We start from the raw sequence: 26,355 nt of genomic DNA, 5'->3' as shown, positions 1-26,355 counted from the left end.
TTTTGGTGGATTTCAAGTGATGTCTTAAAACATATTTGATGCCTTTTTTCTGTACAGATTGTGGATTTTTCTGCAGTGTTGCATTCCCCAGAATACTGAAAGAGTGGCTCTAAGTCAGTAGATTTTACATTAAGTATACACAGTGACAAAATACTAACAACCCGTGCTTAAACAGAATGATGTGTATGGCAGTGGTTTTGCCATTATACTTTTACATATTGTTGAAAACAATACTTTTTAGTCTAAAGACCAGCAACATTTTGATCACAGAAAATTATCAACAAAAACCAAAAGTTAAAACCAGCCTTTAGCTGACTTCAGGATTTTTTTCCCATCTGGCATAAATGAGCCTCAGGAAACAAAATAAAAACCAGACAAAAATTGTGGTAAATGGTTTCATGAACTTACATTGATGTATCTCTTATTTCTTGGTCTTGCTGATCAAGAATAAGCCAGCAGGTAAAAAGCAGCAGCCAGTGATAAGTTTGTCTCCTCCACTCTGGGAGGTCATGTTAAAATAAGAAGTTGAAAAAATGCTTTAAAATAGAATTGCTACGTAAGACTCCCTGGGGATTTACACTCACTGATGTGTGCATGTTAAAAACGGTATTTCCAGTCTATCTTGTGTTGCCTGAGAACCATTTTTGTCCTTTAAAATCTTCATTTATATTATAATCCATAAGTGTACCTTTCATTTTTGTATCAACACTATAAATACTATGTTAGTAATACTAAACTATTTCTATTGACTTATTTGTAAAAAGAAAAATATATTATATATTTATATATTTTTATAAAGTGAATTAACACTGGAGAGAGGGCTATGGGGGAATTAGTGTACAATCACAGTTGATGTGTATTATTGGGCACAAATTCAATGCTTGAAACAAAAAGGGAAAAAAAAGAAGTGTTCAGGTGATATTCCTCTTTCAAGCTGTGTCAGAGGAAGAGTCATAGGATGCTGACACTATGAAGTTACCAGTATTGGAGTGGCTCGCCATGGACTGAGCAGCCTGCTGGCTCAAATTATTGCAGATCAGCACCAGCTGGTTGCTCTGCGCTTCTGAGAGCGTGCTACAGCTCTGGTAGACGCTGAAGTTGGTCTTCCTGCCAGGGATGTTGCCTTTCTCGCACATCGTCTTTACCATCTTGGCAAGCTTGTTTTTCCCCAGGGCTTGGCAATTGTACCAGTGAAGTGCAGCCAAGTTGACAACAGGTTTGATGGACAAGTAAAAAGGCGCGTCCTCGTAGCGCATGGCTGGAGGCCGCCTCTGGGCATACTCCTTGTAGTCTTGCACGGGGCAGGTCTGTGGGGAGTGCTGGGTGGCGTACACCCGGGAGTCCGTCCCACCCCTCTTGCTCTTGGCATTGACGTCTCCATTGTCTGGCCCCATCCACTCCAGGTACTCCAACCCGGTCTCTGTCACCCGCAGCCGGATGTCTCCCCACTTGAGGGTGGACCCATGGAAACCTGTGCAGTGTCCAAATGCCTTAGTGTTGTTTAGCCAGACAAGGTTCAGCAGCCCTTCAGGATTGTAGCGGCTCAATAAGCCTCTTTTGCGCAGGATAAGCTCATCAGCAAAGGTGAGCTTCATGGATTTGTGTGGCTTGTTTCCTTTCCCTTTACACCTCAGCTCTATCTGCTTTTGCTTCAGAGCTTCCTGGGACCTCTTGAACTCTTTATCCCTTGTAATACTGTATCCATACCTGTGCTCTTTGAGATACCGCTCCAGCCCACACTGATAGTTGGCCAGACTGTTTGGCTCGTATTCAGACCCATCCTTTTGTCTGGCGTCCACAAAGAAGGAAGCAAGGTAGGCATCAAGCTCTTTGCAGGGGATGACGTAGATCTCTCGGGTCTCAGAGGGGTACTTGGAGATAAGGAACTCTCGGAAATTGCGGAGAGCCGTCTGTGTGCTGCGAATGGTCTTCTCATTCTGCTCCCTGCTGAGCTCTGCCGCTCTCTCATCCTGGTCTGGAAAGGGCGAAAGACAAAAGAAGCAGAAGCAGTGAGTTTGTGTGACATGCTTTTCCCCAAAACAAATTTCCTTAAAAAGGAAAAAAAATTGAAATCAATTTCACAATGAACACTGGAAAACATCATTACATACCTGTCACATGACTGAACAGCCAACTCCAGTTTCACAAACGATGTACTAGAGTATGGCACAAAACCAAACTGAGCTCCTCATGACACTGGAGCACAGTTTTGTGCATGGAGATTTGTGGAAAACAGTGGGATTAGAGGCAATCTGCTTTTTAGAACAAATGCAAGGTAGAAGGATTTTCTGTGGGTCCCAGTGCTGTGTGCAGGGCCTAATCCGACTGATAAGCCCATTCTGAATTGCTTCATTTGTGAAACCAGAGGTTGTACTGGTTCCATTTTTTTTCTACAAAAAATAACTAAAGCATCATATTTGCAACAGTGAAAATTATATTTAATCCGACATGTTTTTAAAAAGCTAAATAAATATAGACAGAATTGTACAGTACAAAATAATGCAGCACATCCTAAAAAAGGAGTTGGCAGGTAAAACCACTACAGAGCAATATGTAATTGACAAATATACAAAAAGAAAATGAAGAGTTAATATGTTCACATCAGAAGATATGGAAGAAAAACATGATTATACAGTCTCTCTACATAACCAAGCTATACCTTGACAGTGGGAGTACAATTGTGACCATTTCCTTTCATTCTGCAGAAAAAACAAATTCTGGAAACAACTATATATTGCTCTACAAGGCTATACTCAAAGGTCCTTGCAATCAGTGACAAATCAAACCACAATATTCAGATGCTACCACTATGATGGTTGTTACTGACAGCTGATTTTCAGGCTGATCACAGGGTAAGCATAAAAAGGAAAAGCATTTTACATGTAAGTGATGTGTGTACATAAGGACTGTTTCCTTGGCACATGCAAACCACATCTGTACAATGATGCAGCTTACAAGCACAAAGGTGGAAATGTCATTATGAATGTGACAAACCTGAATGGTTTTAGAAAATGAACAGCAAATGCAAAGAAGGAAAAATTCAATTATTTGACTATTCTCTGTAATTGTGAATGGAACATTCTTTTTTCTCTCTTCCACTTAATAAGCAGAAGAGGAGAAAAAGCAAGTTCTTTTTTGTTCCACCTCACTGCAAAAACCATACACATCGGTGTCCTTTCAGCAGTGCCATAGTAACACTCGCCTGGCGTTTCCCACCCAACATACACACCACAAAGCAGTACGAGACCAGGTGAAGTTCCCACTGCCTCTCTGTCGTTCAGGCCAAGCTCATGTCAGGCCATGCAGCAACACCCATGCTTTGCAGCAGCACTCAGACACTTGCTCCTTGTGCCCACTCTTCCCCACAAGCCTGTTAACAGGGGAGGCAGCAGGGAAAGGAAGGTGACTGTATCTCTTTCCCTAGACCACCTGCAATGTTTCATGCAGTGCAGAAACGTCAGTGCACAGCTGGACAGCTTCCCCTTCCACCCATCTACAGACGTGAGTGACTCTGAAGAGAGTTCATCCCATCACCTCCATACCACAGCTGCACACAGAGGCACTGGGAGTGACTTGCCGCAGGACTTGCTGGCAGGCCAGAAACAGGGATGAGTTTATATCCTCTGGGATCAGGTCCTGTGTCTTCCCTGCAAGGCACCCACTGCATCCACAGCAGCCAGTGAAACCTATTGAGAGGGGTCCTCAAACCCTCTGCAAAGCACAGAGAAGCAGGGGTCTGCAGCCAAGGCCTGTGGAGGCTTCTGCAGCCATGAAAAACACTGCCACAGAGCACTGAGGTTTGCTCTAACTGCTCAAGGGGAAAAAGAAAAGGTCACCAGCGTGTTTCAGAAACTGGTTTTAATACTGGTATGTCATTATCAAAGAGCTCCTAGCAGCCTGCAGTGAAGTCTCATGCTTTAGGCAATGTATAAGATGGATCTTTTATTATGGCTAGATGAAGGCTGGAAATAAAAAGACAATGCTGTCTGAAGCTCCGAAACAAACATTTACTCTAGCACCTTGTTCACTGCACCCACCACCACTTATTATAGCACTGTGTAAGTAATCAGTACTTTGACTGACAGCCCACATTTTAACTACTGTTTGAATACAAACAGCACATATAATGGCTCTGTTTTATACATGTCGTCAAACAATACTTCTTAGAGGATAGGCTGTCACAACACAGCAGTGACACCCAGTCAGTCATTTATGTTATGGCATCTTTCCTTAATCTGCAAAGGAAATTGGCAAATCTGCAGCTAACAGTTATAAAACCCATGCTGAATTAAAGATCCACTCAAGTTGCACGAGCGAAACAGTACCCCAGAAACACTGCATTCCTGCAGTGCTCTGGTGTGTTAGCCCAGAAGGCAGGTGGGAAATGTTAAAAGATAATGGGTCAGCTTCTCATCCAGCCACATCAGGAGAGCTATGTCGATTTTGACTACGAATCTAGCCTGCAGTGGCAGTGGATTATTCTCTTCCTATGAGACTGCTCAAATAGCAGGGGTATCTCATAGCATGGGATAAATGCAGGGTGGCAGTGAGACCACAGAGTCTGAGGCAGCCAAAGTCATTAGATGTCAGCTGAGCCACTGCCATTATCTGCATAGGCTCTTCATCCACAGCAAAAGCAGATGATGCAGCTGAGTCTAACTTAACTAAGACAACTCTTTATAGCCTAGAATAGCTTAGGAAGGAGACATAATTATTCATGTCAGGAAAGTCCTACTGCTTCATTTAATCCAGGAGATTTCATAGCGTCGAAAGAAACCATATAATCCATCTCTAGCTACCATGGAAACATAAATTTTATCCAGGCACATTTTTAATATCACCAGACTCCATGATTTCTGCTAGTTTCATAATCTTATTCCCTATTATTGTGGTGGTTGACTGTGGTCAGCACCTAAGCACTTCACAGCCACTAGCAGCTCACTCCCCACCCCAGAGGGATGGGCAAGAGAATAGGAAGAGCAAAAGTGAGAAAACCCCTGGGTCAAGACAAAGGCAGTTTAATAACTGAAGGAAAGAGGAAAAAGAAACCCAACTGAAAAGTGATGCAAAGACAATCACTCACCACCTCCCACAAGTAGACCAATGCCCAGAGAGTCTCTGAGCAATGCCCACTTCCCCCAGAAACATCCTCCCTTCAGTTTTTATTGCTGAGCATGTTGTTGTAGGGCAGGGAATAACCCCTTGGTTAGTCTGGGTCAGCTGACCCTGTTGTGTCCTCTCCCAAGCTCTTGCCCACCCAAGGCCCAGCTGCTGCAGGGACAGAGTAGGAAAAAGAGAAAGCCTTGACACTGTACAAGTCTGGCACATCAACAAACTGGTGTGTCATTAACACTGTTCTAGTCACAAATCAGGAACACAGCATGGTATGGGTATCTATGAAGAAACTTAACTCCATCCCAGACACACCTAGTACAATTATGCCATCTGGATCACTAATAAAACACTGCCGCAGACCAGGCACACCTTCCGCACTTTCCGCACAACCCTTGACAGGTCAAGGAGACCACAAAAATTATTCTCTGTGTGCAGTCTGCAAATGGCCCTTGTAAAAGACTTACAATAAACCCATTTACTCTACACATCTCTATTTTGCCTACAGGAAGTAAGCAGAAACCGAATCAGAGACTTACTACAGTCTAGATATTTGGTATTGGATGCTTCTGCTCTAGCCACATGGCCTTGTGACCTTGTCAGAGAAGATTAGGCTGGTGTAATGTCATTTTGTTACTTACAAATCCACCCAGACTGACAGATAAAGAAAGGCTACATAAAACTAATTTGATCATTAAGAACTCAAGACTAAAAGGCATCTCAAGTGCCATCACAGTGAATTTTTGAAAATGTGTATGTTACGGTAAGGATCTGACAAGCTGGGAGAACTGTTGAGATACAAGACTTCATCTCCGGGTCTGGGTATTGAAAGTGAATGTTCTTGTTACAGGAGTGTTTCCAATGTAACAGTTTCCAGATGTGTGCTTGGTCTCACTTTGCTGCATTTTGCTGAGCAGAGACCAAAAGCTCTTTTGGCCAGAGCTTTTTTTTCGTTACTTATTTTCTGTGGTACTGCTGGAAACTACTGAAAATACAGGTGAGGATCTACATTAGTTCCTTGACCGCTGCAAGCATAAACCTGTTTGCTCTTGGGCCTCCACTGCTCACAGTATCATCAACTCTTCAGTGTGCAGGGATTCCGAAACTGGGTAAAAGAGAAATCACAAACCGCTCCTCAATACAAGAGAACACCTCTGTATCAGGAAGGCCCTGAGCTGCAAATTGCTGGAGGATAGGAGAGTGGGGAGGTGTCATATATGCTTGCACCTTTCTTACAGTCTTCTGTAGGTGTCTGTTGTTAGGCTCTAGGAAGACAGATACTCTCATGTTATGGTCCAACTTGTCACAGATAATAAAACAGTCTGAACCAACGAAGCAAAAATTGTCATGATTGATCTACCACGCCAAGCTATCCTTAATGCTTTTTATTTGTCCTAACACAACCTTTGGAGTTGGTAGTGCTGTTACCACTGTTTCACAGACAAGGAACAGAAACATAAAAAATAAATTGACTTGGAGATGCATCTCCTGAGGTCCTGCCCCGTCCTGCAGAGGCATCACTGCACAAGGGAGCTGGTTGGAGCTCTTGTGTTTCCTACCTGATCCCACATCGGAGTTTAATTTCCAAGAAAACCAGAATGTGTCAGAAAAAGCCAGTAAAACACATTCTACTGTGGGATCTGGGGTAAACTCCCAGTTAAGAGTCTGAAAAAGTGCGTGGTAGTTTAGATATCCCAGTTTAAATGGAGCCAAAGAGATTAAGTGACCTGGCAAAGATTAAACATAGTGGGAGCCGAGTGCCCCACTCTAGCTTGAAACCATGAGATGATCCCTCCCACAGGGCAACAGCTGTCTTCTGATCTTTCCATAATCTGATCTTAATGCAGCCAAGACTAAACATTATCAGCGGAGTGATCAAACTCAGGGTTCTTTTTATTTCAGCTCACACACATACACATACTCTGACTGCCTGAAAAGGACATAACCTCTGTAATTATGTATGGCAGGGGGAAAGGCCCTTGCTTTCATGACAGCTATATGCAAATTGCTAATGTTCCAGAGGTTTTGTGACATTAGTGGGAGTCATGAACGTGAGCTATTACTGCAAACAGTCTTAAACTCTGCTTAGGGTAGGTAGTGAGATCTCAGAAGTACATTAAAAGTTAAGTGGTTTTTTGGTGGTAATCACACCACCAGGCAAAGTCTTCTCTGCCTTATTTGTGTTCTGACCAGGAAAATACTTCTGCAGCAGACCTGCTTCCACCAAAATGCTTTCATGCAGGTGAAAAAGCCTGGTTAATGGCACAGATGGCACCACATATCTCCACACTGGAGCTAAGCACTCTCTCTCCACGCCCCAGTACATTGCAGGCTGGCTCTTGCTCCTGCTTTGCAATTTATTATTGAAAAGGAGCAATATCAAACCTATAGGCCATGGCCATACGTAGCCCCCTAAAAGAGTTAAATGTAAACCGCAGCCTGCTCCTACCTTTCTTTTCTCCTGTCTCCTCCTGTTTCAAGGCCATATCTACAGGCAAACAACGTTCTCAAGTCAACAACCACAATGGGCAGAGGTCGCAATGTTGCGCAAGGGAGGTATGGTCAAGTCATGGGGGGAAAAGACTGTGGAACCCTCTGACAAACATGCCCTCCTGTAAGCGCGCTACATCTCCCCTGTCAGGACTGGCTGAATGCCACTGTCGTATCACAGCATCACTGAATATCAGTCCTCTCTCTGCATGCAAAATATACAAAGCTGATAGCTGTTTTTCACTGTATCACAGGAATAACCAAATGAAAGCCATGCTCCCGTCTCACCACCAAAGAGCAAGGGTGAGGATAAGAGCAGGAGGTCTCCCCAGTAGAAATGCCTCTGCACATTTGCAGAAACATCCTGAGATTAAGAGACAGGGAGAGCTAAACACTTGGAGAATTATACTTTTGGCACTTTTACTGTCTGGTACAGACTAACTTCCTTGGGGCAGCTCGTACACACACGCAGCAGTCAAAGGCTTAAGTAAAAAATACATATGATTTAATGTAATGATTTCTTATCCAACAATAACCATTTCTTTAGGAAGTCCTAAGGGCAAATAAAGTGTGCTTCCTGTGCCATAATAATCACACTTATTTAAGTTTAGGCTTGGTGAGTCAGAGTCAAAGGAGTGGGGAAAACCCTGTGACTGCCTGGAGACTTTCATCAAGTTTTGACATCTAACAGCTTCTGAGATCTGCAGGATCAAAGGATTAACTTGTTAGCTGCAGATTACTGAAGTAGAAGAAAGTGCTCCTGCACTTTTTCTTGAATTTCTGTCATACCTATCTGATGCTGCTACTAAATTCTGTTTAACAATTAAAGTTCCCTACTTCCACTACATTAAGTCAAACTCCATGTAGTTTAACATTTTCAGAAAAGGCTTTCATGAGCATGTAAAATCTGTAGTATGATAGAAATTTATTAATTAAAATCCATTTATGAAAGATGCTATGTTTTCTGGCTGGAACAAATTATGCTTCTATTCAGTAAACCTCCTCCAACAAAATTATCAGTGAAGTATTTCATGATTCTAAAATTAAAAAGCTTTAGATTCTGTCAAAGAAAAAAGGACACAGACTCCAAGCACATGAACATGGGAATATTTATACATTGGTATCTCCATGAAGTAAGAGTCACTAAAATAAACTTTAGCCATCTGTACATTTTTTGCAAGGTACAGAATGGTCTGATAAATTGATGCTCACTCAGTTCTGGTTTTCAGTTCATGTTCACTTTCACTACTTTCTCACCACAACAGCCTGAAAAGATACAAGGTGCAATTTGGCTAGTGGCAAAGTCAACAATAAAATTCATATCAATATTAATAAGAGTACTGCATGATCCTCAGATGACAGAAAATTTGTAGCCATGACATGGGATTAAGAATTTATGTCCTCCTATGCCTGACTGGATCAACCTTTTATGCAGTGGATACCAGCAATCACTAATGAACAGTGCAAAACAGCAGCACTCTGGGGACTTTGATTTCTACAAGGCTCTCTTCCTTCGCCATCTGACTGTATGTGACATCTTAGCTATTTCAACACAAAGGTTCTAAAAATGCTTTTCTAAATCAAAAATGTTCTAATTTGTTCAAGTATGATCTCCACTTCATCTAGTTGTTTGGTTTTGGTTTTGTCAGGGCTAGTGGAAAAGATAAGTGTTGCATGCTAGTTTTACCTCACATTTCACTTCTTCCACTGAACGCTTTTAGTGGTATTACTGGGGTGTAAAACTATAGTTTCCTCCTTTTGAAGCTGTTCTCTGATGCATTGGTGTGAATCGCTGCAATGCAAAATGGGATGCATTTCCACTGCATCCCGACAGTGGGGTCCAGATCCCACCTCCATTTGGCAGGAACAAATATACCGACTCCAGTTCTCCCAGGCTTGCCCAACACTGCAGCACTCCACAGCGGGATGCTACAGCTGCTCCCTTGGGCACAGCATGGAGAACAGCAGAAGCAAAAGATACTTTGCAAGAGCACTGGAGAAACCCATATATTTGGTACTTAGGGAAAATGTACTCAGCTCACAGCTGGACTGGAGTCTGCCCTTTTAGCTGCCCTGTTCCAAGTCAGTCACCTGGACTATAACCAAACCTGGAACCAGCTCCAGGGCTACCTACCCTGCCTCATCCCTCTCTTATTTCCATACTAGCTATTACCTTTACAGGAAATTTATAAAACCAAATTCTTTGGACCCTTATATAATTGACTGAGGTTCAGGGATCCAGCTCTTCATAGAGGTGGAGGATATAAAAGCCATGCTTGGAGTTTTCTATACTGTAAACCTAAAAACATCAGAAAACTTTTAAAAAATATGTGAAGCCCCTTTCCTTTCAAAGTAACTGACTAAGCTTTCTTCAACTATGTTCACTTCTAACACATAATTGTGCTTAAAAAAAAAATCAGGTAGATTGGTGAAATTGGAATACTGCTGGAGTTGGTAAGTGGCAAAACACTACTCAGAATGTGAAGCAAATGTCAGCTTTAAGTTGAACATGCATCTTTGTATTCAGCCAGATAATCTTCTAATAATTTCCAACCAATTTATGGCTAACTCCACTTAGAAAAGTACTAATTTCAGTTTAAGGCTGAAGACAGGAGACATTTTTTGCCAATTATTTTCTTCAGGTTAAGTATTTATCTCTGGAAAATAGAGTTCTTTTTTACCCAGCACTTTTTAGCAACACAGTGAAATGTTGCCCTTTCAAAACATGTTATTTACTTCATGATCTGTGGCAGAAGGAATTAAAGGAGTATGTCAGTGATTGTCTAACCTACCCTATGAACTGGAAGCTGGATGATGCACGGCAGAAGCGATGCTGTCATCTTCCAAGAGGACTTGGCTGGCTTGGCACCAGTCCGGAAAGTTGCACACACATTCTCAGCAGAGTATCTGTTTTTCTCCCAAGTAATTTTCCAGTGCAACAAAGCATATTTTAAGTGCATTCTGGATTGGGGTCCCTGTAGTTAAATATATGCTTATGTAGAAACGTAGAGATCAACTGGACTAAGCCATTATATGTTTAGAAAGTGGAAGACGGGCACAACTGCATAACATTTATATGTATAAGATGACTCGATTCAAAAGTTTGTAAGAGAAAAAAACAAGAAGAAAAAATCAAAATGAGAGAAAAAACTCTAACGATCTGAGAAACACCTCCCTTGTTGAATTCTATAATTTAAAAACTAATGAAGCATTAGGGGAAAAATATAAATTCTCACAGCAAAATCCCATTTCTTATACAAGAAAACCAAGAAGCTACATTCTCAATAAGGTTTCCACCTTTTTGTGCTCATACAGAGGAAGCCAGATTTACACATGTAAACAGATCTCGCAAGCACTGATTGCTCAGCCAGCAATTTAACTAGTGGGCTGGTCTGCACAAAATCACAGGTACAAATTTACAAGGCATTTTGGAAAATTTGGCAAAGTGGAATTTTGTGCCTGTCTGCAATTACAAGACCTGTGGAAGAAGAATGAGAACCGGGACACAAACATGTACGCCCTTCCAGTTTAGTCTTCTCTTTACATGCTACCCCACGTCACCAGAGGCTTAATGTGTTCTCAGCTACAGCCTACCACCAGTTTTAATGTCATTGCATTTCAGAGCTAACTTTAATGCAAGAGGTCTCGAAGGGCTGAGCCAGGGCTATGAAGTTTGCCTGCTTTTGATTCACTCCAGAGAGCAGCTGAGAAGCAGAGTTAGTAAATATGGGAGGGAAATAAAGATGAGGGGGAGAGAAGAGAGAATCAGAACAAAGGGATGTGAAAAAAAGAACACCACTGAAGAGAGAGATTAAAAACAGATGAGGATCCTCATCATCTAAAATCTAATTTATATCAGTGTTCCAGAATGAGGCAGTCTAACTGGGGCAACAAGCAGTGAAACAAAGAAAAGGAGTATGTAATAAATATTTTATTACATTAATCATAATAAGCTGCACTTTAAGTCTCAGCCAAAACATATTTTTAAATCAAGCTGAGAATGTGAGCAGTTTCAGACTTAAGAGCATGAGGCCCACATAACTGTAATTAACATAATAAATCATGCTGTGGAGCTCTCTACACAGGCCGACAGCGCTTAGTTGATATATTGCTTATTAGAGACTGCAGACATTTCTCCCTCTATTTTATTAAAGTGCTCTTGGTAGTGAGTCAAAAGGTACCCTCTTCTGTTCTGGCTGAACTATCTTCTGCAGGTGTAATAGGAAACATATGTTGGGAGCTCGTGTCATTGACTTCTGATAACACAGATTGCAGCACATGCATCCCAAAGAACTGCAGTACCTTTTCTCCCACCCCCATCTTTAATTTAGCAAAGTACTTGAATTGCCTTGTTACTGAGCTTGCAGTTTTATTTCTGAAATTTTCTGTTGGTGATTTTGCCCAACCAGACCAATTTGCTTTTACATTTCTGCTTTGTGTATTCTCTAGCATGAGTGAAGCAAGCTATGAAGGGCACAAACTCTGTGAGGAGCTCACAATTTACAACCTTGCCTATCTAGTTTCAATGCACGCTTTTAACCCACGCGTTTCCTTTGTCTTCATTGGGTCAGGGAGCAGAATTTAAGGACAAGCTCTTTACCCAATTCTCCAGAGAGGCTGAAGTGCAACACTTAAAGTGAAACAGCTCTTAAGGTGGATTTTTTTAGCCTGCTTTTCTGTTTTGAGCCTGTGCTGAGAATCCTCTCCTCCTCACACTACAGAAAAAATGACAACTTTGAACTTTACTTTAACCATTGTAAACACAACTCCTGCCATATTAGGAAGGGGTGGAAGTTCAAAGATATAAAGGCCCTTCAAGTTTTGTGGGAGACTCAACAGCTGGGCAGAGGGCAGAGACATGAATCCATCCCAACTTGGGGAAAGGCCACAGACCTCAGGCATTATGATACTCTGCTCGGCAGCTGCCTGCACACCCTGGCTGACCAAAGCACACACACTTTGCTCCAGACTAGCCATGGCATGTCCAGGCATTTGCCAGGACAGGGAGTCCCAAGAGGCACAGGAGCAGCTGGAAATTCTGCACAAAGAGGAGACGAAGAGATAACAAATGTGCATTTGTCAGGAACCAGGCTGTTGCTCATGGCACAAATTGTTTATTTCTGTCCTTGAATACATGTTTAAACTTACTTTATCATAGTTTAACTGAATATATATTTAGTCATATTTTGCAGCTCTACCTGAGTAAAGTGTCTTTAAATAAACTGAGGAGTTTCAAATTATTTCTAGCTATGCACATACATACAGAGCATACACACACACAAACACACCTCTTTGCTACTCAGAATATTGTTATTATTTCTCTCCTATAATTACGTTGTCAAAATTTTCCTGCCAGGATTGTATTATTATTTCCATAAAAATAATTTGTTCTTTTATATAGGATGTGAACAATCAGTTCCCCTGCTACTGAATGAGTTCACACCAAAATCGACACCAACTAATTCATCTAAGAAGTGATATAGCCTATAGTTTAATGGATATAATTATGGATGTATGTTATACATATATATATGGCTATTTTATTATGTACTAGCACAATAAACAGTCTGATGTATTTAACAGCTGTACAAGTGAATGGTAAATGGGACAAGTTATTTGTCAAACTAAGTTTTCTGAGGCCTATGTGAAATCAGGGGAGAGGAAACAGAGGCAAAAAGACACTTCTCCATACAGAGAGAAGAAAGTGCAAATCTGTGCACAAAAAGCATCATATCAGCACACGGGTATGCATGCTGCACTGTAATGCGAAGAACGGTTTTCCTGTCCATTAATTTTTTTTCTTGAACAGACAGTAAGAGAGAGCAAGTCCAAAACAACTGGTAGCACTCTATTTCCCAACAGTCAATGGCAGAACAAAAATCTCCATTACCTGGCACATCCACATGACTGAAGGACACAGCTCACTACAATCAGAAGAGTGCTCCAAGTTGTGGAGTTATTCCCATACAGCAACATCCATGCTTCTGTGGCTCGCTCATACTGCTATCCTTGACTAGTCACAGTACTAAAGCAGCTATTAGGCAGATACCCAGTTACGAGAGAGGTGAGTGTACACAGAAAATTGAAGCATAGGCTATTCAAAGATCAGAGATGAACGTCCGTATCTTTCACAGGCTTGATCTTTGGGTAGAGGTATGTCCTGCTTGAAATAGTTCAGTAATACAGCACATTCAGCTTTTGCACTGGGATGATGTGACCTGGGTCACAATAGATCAGAATCAATTTTCTCCTTCTCTGAACAAAACAGGTGGCCAGCTTTTTTCTTTCTTTTTTTTTCCCAAGGACAAATCAGTAAGTGATTAAGTACGATTAATCCATAGTTGTATTGTTTTAAGTGATGTTTTCATCATGAAGACCTAGTTAATGAAAAGTAACAACAGACCACAGTGTCACTGCCAGTCTAAAGATATCCTGAGTTTAATCATCAGGAATATATACAGTATTTCTCTGTGTGTGTGTACACTAACTGTTCAATTAAAGTTAATGGGAGTCACAGGTATATGTTAGAAGTAAGATGCAGCCATCTTACTTAATGTTCAATGTATAATTAAGCACATAACATAAAGCTTTCATCTGCAGTCCAGGGCACTCACTACCAAAGGCATTACTTAAGGACATACAAAGTTTTACGGAAAAACAAACTGAGCACGATTGGGTAACCACTACACAGGTATGAGCCAAAGGAGGCTGCAGTCTACAGTCATGATCCCAAGCCACATGAAGTTGAACTTACATAGATCATTTGTGGGTTTCTGCAAGGTTGGGGTCTCAGCCTGAAACTTACATTTATTTGAACAGGTGGGAACCTCAGCCTTTGCTCTTTAACATCTTGTAAAGAATGCTTAAAGGAAAGGCCCATCTGAAAATCCTGGTTTTCTGCTCCCTGGAAATAGACTGGCTCCCCTTTGGGGGATGTGTCAGCAAGGCGTTGAGCTCAGTTCTCAGCAGTGATCATGTCTGTGCTGTATCCTGCAAAGAAACGTTTGCCACATGTTTTTCCCTGAAGGTGACTACAACACTGTTTCTGCAATACAGGGCAAGCTTATTTCATAGGTTCATAGTCTAGCCTGAGGGGAAAATTTCACTTATTTACTTACTGAAAATGTCCACACAAAATCGATAAAAGGGTAACAGAGAACTGAGTAGCTGGTCAGCCAAGCTGCTTTTACAAGATACTATGAAGGTCCTTTCATTGTGATACATAGGGCATGCCTTTGGCCCCTGATCCTTCAGTCACTTACCGCTTCCTTATCTGCAGGTTGTGATCATTTCACTGAAGCTGCCTACTTGGGAACACAAATTACTTTGGAGGATAAAAGGCCTTCCACCCAGATTCAAAAAAACAAAGAAAAAAATGCAACACCTGGGATATGTTCAACTCTCCTAAACACTGCCTTAACCTAGTGTAGTGGTGTCCAGCTGGGATTGTACATCAAATGAGCAAACCATAGCATCCCTAAGGCACCTGACAATACTACTGTAAATTCCAAGAGGAACAGGATCTGACACCTGGCTGTGGAGCACTCTTCCTTCAAGGAAAGAAATGGAAACATGTGGTGCAGAATTTTCATATAAGCACATGATGGGAGACACTGGTTACAGTGACTTTAAGCTGCAACTTGTGCTCTGCCAGCACTGCTATTCCCCAATTTGGAAATGCCACTAGTATGAACCAGACTCAACTCACAAAATGGATGTAGACCTACAACAGCACTCTGCCATGAAGTCTTTACTATTCAGTCTGATTCTTCCATGGCTTTGTATTAACGATGTCTCATATTATACATAAATGGTATTTTCCGAAGCTTGCATGGAAATACTGAGACCAGAATTACTACGTTACTAATCAAGCTTCTAAGCAAAGATAGATGGCACAAAGAAATCTAAATTCTCTGTAAGTCATTTTTAAATGAACTTGTGACCCATTGCATATGCAGACATATATACACTCAAACAGCAAGTTTACATTCATTACCATCTAACAAAAAACTAGTAATACCAATGGGTAGTGAGATGTCAATTCCTGTGTGCAGTCCAGAAGACATGCCAGAACTGCCTCACTGAAAAAACTGCAATTAATTTATAGAAGGTGTTGGATTTGAATGACCCAGGTAGAACTGCCAACAAACAAATGAAAAAGAAAACAAAAACCACCATTATTTTTTTGTTTTCCTTTTTCAAGAGAAAAAGAATTTCTGGGGGATTTTGGGGATGCTCACTAAAAAAAACACTTAAAATGTTTTATGATAAATATTCAACTGTAACTCACCACTCAATTTTCTGGTTGGCTTTAATCTTTCAAAGTGTCCAATTATTATTTCTCTGGTAGGGTGCTTGGTCCTTGGGAGTCCTGAATATAGAGCTTGCAAACTTGAAAAGCATGTTTCTTTCCCACAAGCAGCCAGCAGCCATAGATACTTTGATGGCAAGGTAGGCATGGATGCTAAGAGAAACTTAGCAAGGTCCTCCACACCACTTTTTACACAACATGCATGCAGGAAGCAACAGCTCCCTATTCCTGGCTCGCACCAGAAGCAGGATTTGGTAGCAGCCAGGACACGGGGACTGCTGCCTCTAACACAATGTTTGTGTGATCAGCAGCACCCTGCCTTTTTGCAGGGCAGCATTGCTTGGCTCCAGACAAATGCGGCCTCATTTGGGAACCGAAAATACAGCTCTGCCCATCTGTCTCACAGAGGCCACTAGCCACATTCAAGCTGTTCAGAACAACCGATGTCAAAAGTAGCTTTTGTGTGACCAGTCCATGGAAAGATTCCAGCAAGAAAGATTCTTCCCAGCAAGAAAGATTCTTCCCAGCAAGAAAGATTCATCAGGGAAAGTAAGTGTTTCAGTTTCTCTCTCCTGAGGCTTTGATTGAATAGCCTGATTCAACACTTCCTGCAAACAGAATGGGCATAGGCTTCATTTAAACATACTTTATCAAAGAAAGATAAATTTCAGCATGTTTCAGTGCTTCTAGGATCTGGGTGTTTTAGCAAGCAGTGCTCTGTGCTGTGCCAGCCATGATAAAGCATCTACCATCATTGCTTTTGTTTTCTTTTCTGGAAAAATTCAAACACGAATTTCTGTATTCAAAATTGTTACCTTACTTAGACACAAAATACACTCAGAAATTTTTACTGCTCTGTTTCATGCTCAAGCAGGGTTTAGGTTCACATCAAGCACAAAAAGAAGATGACATTGACAGAACAAGACTCATTAAGAGGGAAATAATTTAGGTATGAGGAAAAAGGGAGAAATGAGAAGTCACTGTGTGCTGGCTTCACAGAACAGCTAATGCAAAAATGACACATTCCCATCATGGAGACAGGTGAAAACAGTTCTTTCCAAGGTTTACTGCTGCTATTAAAAGTTTAGACCTTGAATATTAATGTGAAATAGTTCTTCCATAGATATATCTACTGAAGTACCAGCTCCATCCAAAGTGGAAAAACACTCTCAGAAAGTATCCTGACCTAAAATGCCAAGTCCTGTATTCCCTTTCTGTTCCAGCACTCCATCCAAAGTGCAAAAGGAAAGTGCATGTCTGAGGCCATGCAGGGTCAGCATCTCTCTTGCCCACTGTGCTGTACCTCCTCTGCAGATTCCAACCTGATCCTGCCTTGCCTCTCCTTTCTTAGAAACTCACCAATTTTAAGATTAAAATAGCTCCAAAATTAAACAGAGCAATTGCAAAGACCACACAAATAAAACTGATCTCTGATCAAAAACACTAGGTTAAATAATATTCTATTTCCTAAAAATAAAGTCATGTCCAGTACAGACTTGTCCAGTTTCCTTTGTTGTTCCCATATGTTTTCAGGACTGGAACCAGTAGAGGCCTTATTTTCTTCCTTTATATACCAGTCACAAAACACAGCACTTTGCACAGAACAGTAGTCTGTTCCAGACAGCTTTAGTGAAAGGGAGAGCATAGCACCTAGATCATGTCAGTCTTGCAAAAATTATTGTTTCCTACTTCTCACTTATGCTTCTTATTTTCTGCTTTTCATGCTGGGGTAATGGGAGAGCGGGGTACATTTCTGAGTCTGAAATGAGTAGCGATGCTCCACAACACAACCATTCATTGAGGTAGGTAGTTTCTCTTCCAATATGACACACCATCTTACTTAATACTGTTTGTGCTATGGTACTTTGAATCAAAAATACTATTTAAATGAAGCGTCAAAAATTCTCAGTGATGCAATTCCTCTATTCAGAAGCGCAGAGAATATTCCTGACTGTATGGCAGCTGAACTTGGCATGTTTTACAGACTTAATCCTTAAAAACTGGTGGGGCCTGGCTGCAGTAGATCTTTCTGAGGGTATGGATCCATCACCCTCTTAGCTACAGGCAAGCAGCTTCCACAGACTGCACGGAAACTACCATTCCTCACCTGTTACAGAGAATCAGTAGGCGTACACAGCTCTTACTGCAGGAATACAACTCAAAGCCCATTCCCAAATACCTCCACACCAATCTGCTTTCAGCATGAATAGAATAGAATCATGAATGGTTTCCTCCAAAATGTGTGTGTGTGTATATATATATATATATTCAGTAACACTGCTGCCAGGAGATATCTCTGCATGCTGCAGGTAGTTCCACCCAGAGGAGGTCACGGTGAACAGGGGAAACAAGCCCTGACATGAAGAAAAGCAGTAGCCTAATCTTTTGTGTGCATAGCTGCTTTGATAAATACTTAATATTTAGGACAGCAAGAAGATTGCCCTCTATATGACAAGTCCACTGCTGGTCTTCAAGGTTGCAAAGAGGCTGGCATGAGCCTTCTGTGTCTGGAAGGAATTTCCACTAAAGAAGATACATGTAGAATCCTGAATGGTGATAAATACATTTCTTCAGCACAGCGAAAATCTAAAGATGTTGTAATACTTGATAAGTCTTCATTTCAGTGTTGTCTTGCAAGAATTAATAACTTGATAAATGCTTCTTGTAGGAGCAGCTTCATAAAACATACTCTTGTATTAGAATTATTAGTACTATGATTTCATTTTTTTTAATTTGTCATGCTCTGTACCCAGATGATAAAAGCAAATCGATGACTACTTTACCAAGGCTGAATTTGTCCTTTTTATGATACTATCCTGCTTTCAAACAGAACTCCCTTACAATATTGTAAAGCTCAGTAATATCATCCTCATTAACAGAACTTCTAGAATAAAGCTCCCAAAACATTAGTTTATAATTTAATAGCGTTTGGATACAGATAATTAAGTGTGGGAGTGGGCTGGCAAATCCATGCTGCAAGATCAGAAGGCAGTGGCAGTGCAGGAGATGGTTAATCAACTCACTAGCTTCTTTTTTCTGATGATTAAAACTATAATGATCTAATTTCGTTCTTCTAAGTAAGCCAGACCCTTGCAACTTAAAAAAAAAAAGAAGTACTAATCTTTTTGTAATTATGTATCTCAGCAGTTACTATTTTTAGTTCAGCTATTACAGCAAGAATAGATCTCAATTATGGGACCTGAAGAGCCACTAGTGGACTTTGAACTCTTAGGTCCAACACAAAGAGAAAGAAACTGTCTCACCCCTACGTATGTTTTGGGATCACTCTGCATGGCTCGACCTTAAGGAGAAGGAGCTGTGGCGTTGAGAAGCTGGTAAACAGCTGGACATCTGCACGGCTCGGCCTTGAGAAGAAGGAGCTGTGGTAAACAACTAAGAGGAAGCAAAGGAGCACGTGGACACCTGCAGGCAGCGAATCCTGACTGTGTGAGAGGCGCATGGACAGCGCGTGGTATTTTGTATATAGCCAACTGCAATAATGTGTGTAACAAGCTGTAACCAGTCGTGAGTGTGTGCGCGGTGACTAAACAAAAATGGTGATATATGTTGGAGTCAGACAAGACAATAAACAGCTTCGGAATATAACTCTCATAGAGTTGTGAAGTCCATCCTTCTCCCGCAGCTGGTGACCCCGACGTGATACGATCTATGGGATCTCATCGTTGAACACCGGTCGAGCCATGCAGCTCAACGCCACAGCTCCTTCTCCTTAAGGTCGAGCCGTGCAGCGTGATCCCAACACGTATGTTTAATTGTTCACTGACCACTTAGCAGTGTACCTCCCTGGAGGCAGGCTTCAGTAGTCACTTTATCCAAACGTCATCAATCTTTGCATGTAAATTACAAATGCAGAGATCAAACAACAACTATTTGAGTATTCTTGGAAAAGCTTAAATAAAGTTTTGTAACTTTCTTTGATATGATTATTTGCCTTGTGTTACATTAATTCTTGGCACAGTTCCACTGGACTTGGAAGAATTACAGCAGGGATTAATTTGGCCTTTCTATATGTACGGCTGATGCTTTATATACCTCTAAAAAAAGGCATTATTTTTTCTTGTTTGCACTTCTTCAGAATGTGCTAGTTGACACATTTGTTTCTCTTGCAGTGCAAACAGTGATTTGGGAGTTTAAGCTAAACCTAGTCAAAATTGGCAATTCATCAGGTGTGGATGGACTTCCTTCTCCTCTAAACCTTGTAGCATGCTGATGCTCATCTAACAGGTCCTAATCCATGAGCCTTACGAGCACATGAGGATCTCTGCTCCCACTTAATTTAAATCCACACAATTGCAGAGAGAGAGACAGAAAGAGAGAGGTCCTAGTTCTTTTGATTCAGAAAAATACATTAAAATATTCCACTTAAAAGCTCTGCATCAGACAACCCCCAGATGTGCCGCATTTTATAACAGTCTTATTCAGATAGAGACATTATACGAACTCCTGGAAATGACAGGGATGTCCACACTAAGAGCACAATGAGAGTCAACCCACATTAGGTGCCAATCATGAAAGGCTGCAATCCCTGCTCACACCTTCCTGTGACGGGAGCACAGGGCCAGAACTGGATCTTTGCCCAAGTCACCAGGCTAAGCTGATCACCAGGCACCAATGTGAGATCCTGACATGCCAGCTACAGAAAAGAATGGGGAGGAGCTCAGAGCGGAAACATCAGAGTCAGCACGGATAAGTATTGCCCTCAGCCTGGACATAAAAACCAGACCAAGTACTAGCAAAAGGAAAAGTCAAAAGCAGCTGTTTGGGAAGCAGAAATTGCAGAAATTCCCTGCTGTCCACTATTGCAAAAATCTCTCCTACCAAATGTAGGTCCCCTCATTTTTTTCCAAGAGAAAAAAAGGACTAAATAATACCTACATATATTCTTGAAGACTTTGCTAATAAATTGGTAAACAACAATCGGAAAATTCACAGATGAATGTCCACTTATTAGGGCTGAAGTTTAACATAATAAGTCAGTATATTCCATAGTGCTTAGATGGAGACCTGAACCCAACAGAAATCAGTGTCTAACCTCACTGAATCATCATTGGGATGCCACTTCACTTTTAAGAAACAAAAATACCTTTGTAAAGTCCCCGCTTAAACATTCAGTTGCCATGGTTGAATTAGAGAGAGTAAAAAATCAAAAAAAAAAAGGAAAAAAAGAAATGTTTGAAAGATAAGCTAGTCCAAAAGTATAATGGGGCTTAAACTGGCCTAAGCTAACATGTATCATCAATAGTTTTGATTTCATGGAGAATCACACTCAAACTTTCTATGAGATTACCATGCTTGGAAACTATCAGCTATTTCTAATAGAAATGCAAGGATATATGACTTATACTAAAGCTCAAAGTAATATTTCTTGCTGGTTGGATAATACCCTTTAATTACATCTTCTCATTTAAGGTCTTAGTCCTGCAAAGACCTCATAAACACATGACCAGTTCTAATGGGACCAGGAGCAAAGCTCCACATATTATTTTAAAATTTAGCAACACTTTGTAAGGAACAAGGCAGAATTTAATCTCTGCTCACTTTCAGCTGTACCTTTGTTTGTTTGTCAAGTATCCACCAAGTCTATAAACTAACAAAAGCTCTAGGATCCTTGGTATAATTATTTTTTACCTTTTTTTACATCCAGTACATCGCTCTTGGTTAGGAGACAAACTAGACAACCTCATGAAATCCCTGTACATGAGCAATCACCCTCCTCTAGTCTTTAATCAGACCTCCGCATTTTACCTGCAAGAATCTGCTGTGCGGAGATATGCATCTGTAATAAATTCACTTGCCAACATTGCCCACTTCTCTGCAACTCGAAGATTTATTCATGCCAGCATTTCTTTCCCAAAGGAGCAGCCTCTATGGAAATTGGAGACTTTACTGATGTATCAAGTTTTAGTCATATGTCAATCATTTTACCCTAGTTAAAATGCAGCTACCTCTGAGTACAGTAACAGCGTATTACAACAACACTATACCAGGCTGAGGAGAGGAATTGCGTAACATTTTTTGAGAACACCACAAGATTTAAGTATTGAGAACACAACTGACTGAACTAGAATTTGGACAGCACACTGAGATAACATTGCTGACTATGCAAGAAGTGCTAGGAGGTTTGAGGGTTTATTTATGCAGTGGGTGTATATCCAGGTGCAGTTCCACTTTGTCCTCACAGTGAGACACTAGACATGGATCAGCCATGCTCTGGAAACTACATAAATGTGAAAATGTAGCGCTGTGTCCATTCTTGTATGGTTTAACCCTAAGCAGTAACAACTGCTGACCTTGTTTGGCTTCTGAGGACCCGGCAAAAGCAGTCTTGAAAGGGTTTGTTTTTTTTTAATGAATCTGTTGAAAGAAATCACCCTCCCAGATAACACACACCTACATGGACAAATTCTGTCTAGGTCTGTATTCCATTGTCCCAGCTTGTAAGTTTGAGACCAAGTAAGTTGCAGGGGCAGGCTTGTAGAAACCAGCTCTAGTGTATACAGCAGTGATACACTGTAAACTGAGGAATGCAAAATAAGTAGGTTTACCATGCAATTCAGATTGACATCAGGCATCCCATATCTCTCATGTTTAGCTGTGCAGTGTCAGTTCTAAACCAGACAGAGTTTTGTAAGGGAATTTCCAGGTGGGATGTTACATGACAGGACAACTGCAAAGTAACATCTCAAAGATGCAGCCATGCAGAAATAGGTCCCAAAGAAGAATTTGCTTTGCTGTAATAAGATAATTATCATCCTTTCTAATTTCTAATGCTTAGTGGAGTTTTACTTAGCAAAACTGGGTACTTTTCCCCTTGTTTTATCTGTCAACAAGGTCTGCAGGCTCTTACCAATTATAGCTTTGCTACTGTTCAATCAGGTTTCAGGGTGTCCAGGTTGAAATATCATCTAGGCTGTTAAAGTCATTGGTTTTATCACTTACAGTAGCTGCCACAGGGACTGCATACAGGCAATTTTTTTCCCTCTGCACTGTTTGGCTCTGCTCTGTCTGACCAGACACTCCTAGGCTGAACCAGCAAGGGAGCAAATGGAGGACTTGCTCCTGTCCTATTCTCCTCCAGGGATGGCACCACTCACCAGCTGGACAAGGAAAGCCATCACTGTCTGCACTCAGGTCCAGAGGGAGCTGGCAATTCTGCTCAAGAAACAGATTTCTTCCCCCTCCAGAAGACCTACAGCCAACACTGAGTTATTCTGCACATGGGATAATCATCTGGCAGAATTACCCTGTTTTAACATGCTCTTTATCCAATAATGTTAATTTGTTTGTGCCAGTTCTCAGTGCATTGGCAGCAGCAGGAGATGAAAAAAATGGACATGGGATATGATAACTCCACTGACAACAGGAAAAAAAAAAATCTTTTTCTCTTGGATTAAAGTTTAAGTTTTATCAGTTTCATGGTTAAGGCTGTGGGTGTCCTTCTTGTCTCTGCAGGCTGCTCTGATTTATGGGTCAGGGAAACAATTTAATAAATATTTATAGAAGCACAAACCTCTGAGCAGGTACTCTCCTTGTGCCCTTCTTTGCCTCTCCATGTCAACCATCACTCTTCCGACAGCATGAAGGCAACACCCGACCCCCAACTTCAGGCTCTGCTGGCTGAGACACTTCTTTCTGGTTCACTGAAAGAGTGCATGGCTGGGTTTCATGTCCTCCCCACCCTGTGTACACAGCAAGGTGGCTGCACCTCTCCCATGACACAATTTCACCCAAAACAGACCTGTAAGTCTGTCCTAAAAGAGCCCTTTCCCTATGGCAGCGGTACACTTTCTCACAGGGGGTGTTCCTGGCCCTTTGCTCTGCTGAGGTCTTCCAAATCCTCTTCCAAGCGAGGGGGGTTCTCTATCTACAGACTTACAAGCTGGTAGCACCAGGTCACTCTCGTGCAATGCAGCACCTCCCCCCTGGCTGCCCCCTCACCTCACCTGGTGGGCCACCCCCAAAATGCCATCACCCCTCAACTCCCCACACAGTGTCCTACCTGGCATCGACTGTGCCGCTGCCTCGGGGGTGGCGGTGGGGGCGGCAGGGGGCTGCTGCTGGCTGGAGCTGACCTCGGGCTCGGCGCTCACCGAGGGCGAGCCAGCCACCTCGCCGCCCGGGGCCAGGTGTGGGGCGGGCAGGAGCGTCTCCTCAGTGGCTGGCGGCTCGTCCTGACCAGGCAGCTGCAGGGCTGAGAGGGGGATGCTGATGGGTTTCCCAGTGGTGGCGGTGGCGTTGGAGCTGGTGGCTGGCACTTGCAGGGCAGCCACCGGGCCACTGCCTGCCCCCCGTGCCGGGGAGGCCAGGGGGCCCCGCGGCGGCCTCTGTGGGGCCAGCCGGGGGGGCCCAGGGGGGGAGGCGGAGAGGCGCTGTGGGTCGGGGTCTGTGGCCGGCTGGGACAGAGTCCTGGCGGGGCCTAGGCAGGAGGGCCCAGCCTGGGCCTGCGGCTTGGGCTTGGACATCTGTGTCAGGGCCAAGGCTGGCCCGTCGGCACCGGCTGTCAGCTCGGCGTTGGCCACTATGTAGTAGTCCTCAGGGAGCTCCTGCTTGATCTTCTTGAGGAGCACCTCGCCGCCACCCTCATCGGCGGGCTGGGCCTGGGCAGCGGTGGGCAGGCCAGCAGCTGGCCGCTTGCGGGGGCCAGCGGGGGCCCGGTGGGAGTGCGGCTCAAAGTCGCTGTCCTCGTCGGTAACAGAAGACTCACAGACCATGTCAAAGAGGGTGGCCTCATCCTCGTACTCCTCCACGGGCTCGCCCAGCTCCGACGGCTCGCTGCAGTAGGAGAAGTCGCAGGAGTCGCGGGTGCGGGTACAGTCCAGCTTGGCCTTCCCCGGCCGGCCTGGGTAGCGCTCCAGGGGGCTGGCCTGTGCCTCCGAGGGCACCCCCAGCATGCTGGGGCTGTCCGAGTTGAAGCTGCGGCTGTCCTGGAAGCAGACGCGCTCCTGGGAGCCGGCCCGGCAAGTGGCGGCCAGGGGCCAGTGGTAGGCATGGCCGGCACTACAGCCCCACATGGCCGTCAGGTTGCCATGAGCCCCCTCAGAGAGCAGGTGCTTGAGGTTGGGGATGAGGCTGCAGATGGTTCCGTGGCTGTGGGCCCAGCTCACCAGCTTGGAGAGGTTTTCAGAGGAGGTGTGAAGGCAGTCCTCCATGGTACAGGATCAACAGCACCTTGCCACTGGGAAGTCAGCTGAAGATGCGCTTCAGATCACAGGGTCCTGACACTCATGGTCGCGTGTGGCCAAACTCATGCTTGCTGCTCGCCTGCAAACAAGAGAGAAAAACCCCGCTCTTCAGCACTCCCAAAGCAAGACCACATTTGCACAAGCAAGTGAAACATGCGTAACCTCAGCTAAACCCATTTCACTCTCATTGCATGCACTCCCAAAGCACATTTCTCAAAACAGCGCCTGCTTTTAAGCAGCCTCATTCCTCATCCTGCCTGCAAAAAGTCTGCCTTTCAACCCAAGGGAAGGAATATCCCTGCAATATACAAGCCAGTTCAGTATCAGTGGCAATATAATTTGAAGCTTAAATCTCTGACAAAATGCAAATGCAGCCCAAAAGGTGGTGACTGTGTCTTCATACTTAGGAAATGAAAATTAAATAAAATCTTAAAATATACAATTCATCTTGAACATCTGGGCGGCAATCAAGCACCAACTCAGACACTCCTTAACTCAAACACTCCTTTTGCACCTGATGAAACTTTATGACATTTTACATCATTTATGCACATTTCCCAAATATATCAAATATGTCCTTTTCAACTGAATTTGAAAGGCATCAAAATGAAGGCCAGAAACTGTAGTTCTCACTGTAAGGAAAAAACAAACAAGTCTATCCTTTGCTGTGCTATACTGACAGTCATCCATCGTCCAAAGGCTTAAAAGAAGCTTAAGGGACCTGCAAGGTTTAAGTCATAACCTTCCTTAAGATCTGAGAGTTAATCTTTTGGTTTTTTGCCGTATTGTCTATTTTCCCAGATCTAAATCACGATTCTGTTCAAGACAAACACTTGACTTTTTCATTAGAACTATTTAGAAATTTGCAGCACCAAGCATGGAGCTCTGGGGCCAAGGCTATGAATCCTACAATATTTCAGGTCAAACATAAAAATACAAAACCTGCTGTATGTTCATCTTTTCCTGCCAGGAACTGCTTCCTGCCTACACAATACTTTCCAGGCAAGGTCTCATCCCACACGAGACTGCAAAACCCGCAACTTCTCAGGACTTCAGCACTAGGCCTTTCTAGGAGACCTTGCAGTTGTTTCTCTGATATGCATTTCTTTTATCACCATAAAAAAAGACAATGAAAGATGATGCAGAAGATGCTTAATTCATTTAAGTGAATAGAAGGAAAAAATTAAATAAATTTCAAGATTAACCATTCTTTCAGTAAACAAAGAGGAGCAAGGAATT

At 42.6% G+C, this 26,355-nt stretch overlaps 1 protein-coding gene across 1 annotated transcript; it reads right to left on the bottom strand.

The window, feature by feature from the left end:
- Positions 1–929: 929 nt before the first annotated feature.
- KIAA1958 lies at positions 930–25,083 on the bottom strand (the record flags this gene model as incomplete). Its single annotated transcript, XM_082013423.1, has 2 exons — positions 930–1,975; positions 23,934–25,083. 2 exons carry the CDS (start codon positions 25,081–25,083, stop codon positions 930–932), a joined length of 2,196 nt encoding a protein of 731 aa, XP_081869549.1.
- Between the last annotated feature and the right edge of the window lie 1,272 nt (positions 25,084–26,355).

The sequence above is a fragment of the Phaethon aethereus genome, assembly GCF_964289735.1.
Source record: "Phaethon aethereus genome assembly, chromosome: Z".
NCBI lineage: Eukaryota > Metazoa > Chordata > Aves > Phaethontiformes > Phaethontidae > Phaethon > Phaethon aethereus.
The sequence above is the reverse complement of the archived record's forward strand: the minus strand, read 5'-3'. Positions and strand labels throughout refer to the sequence as shown.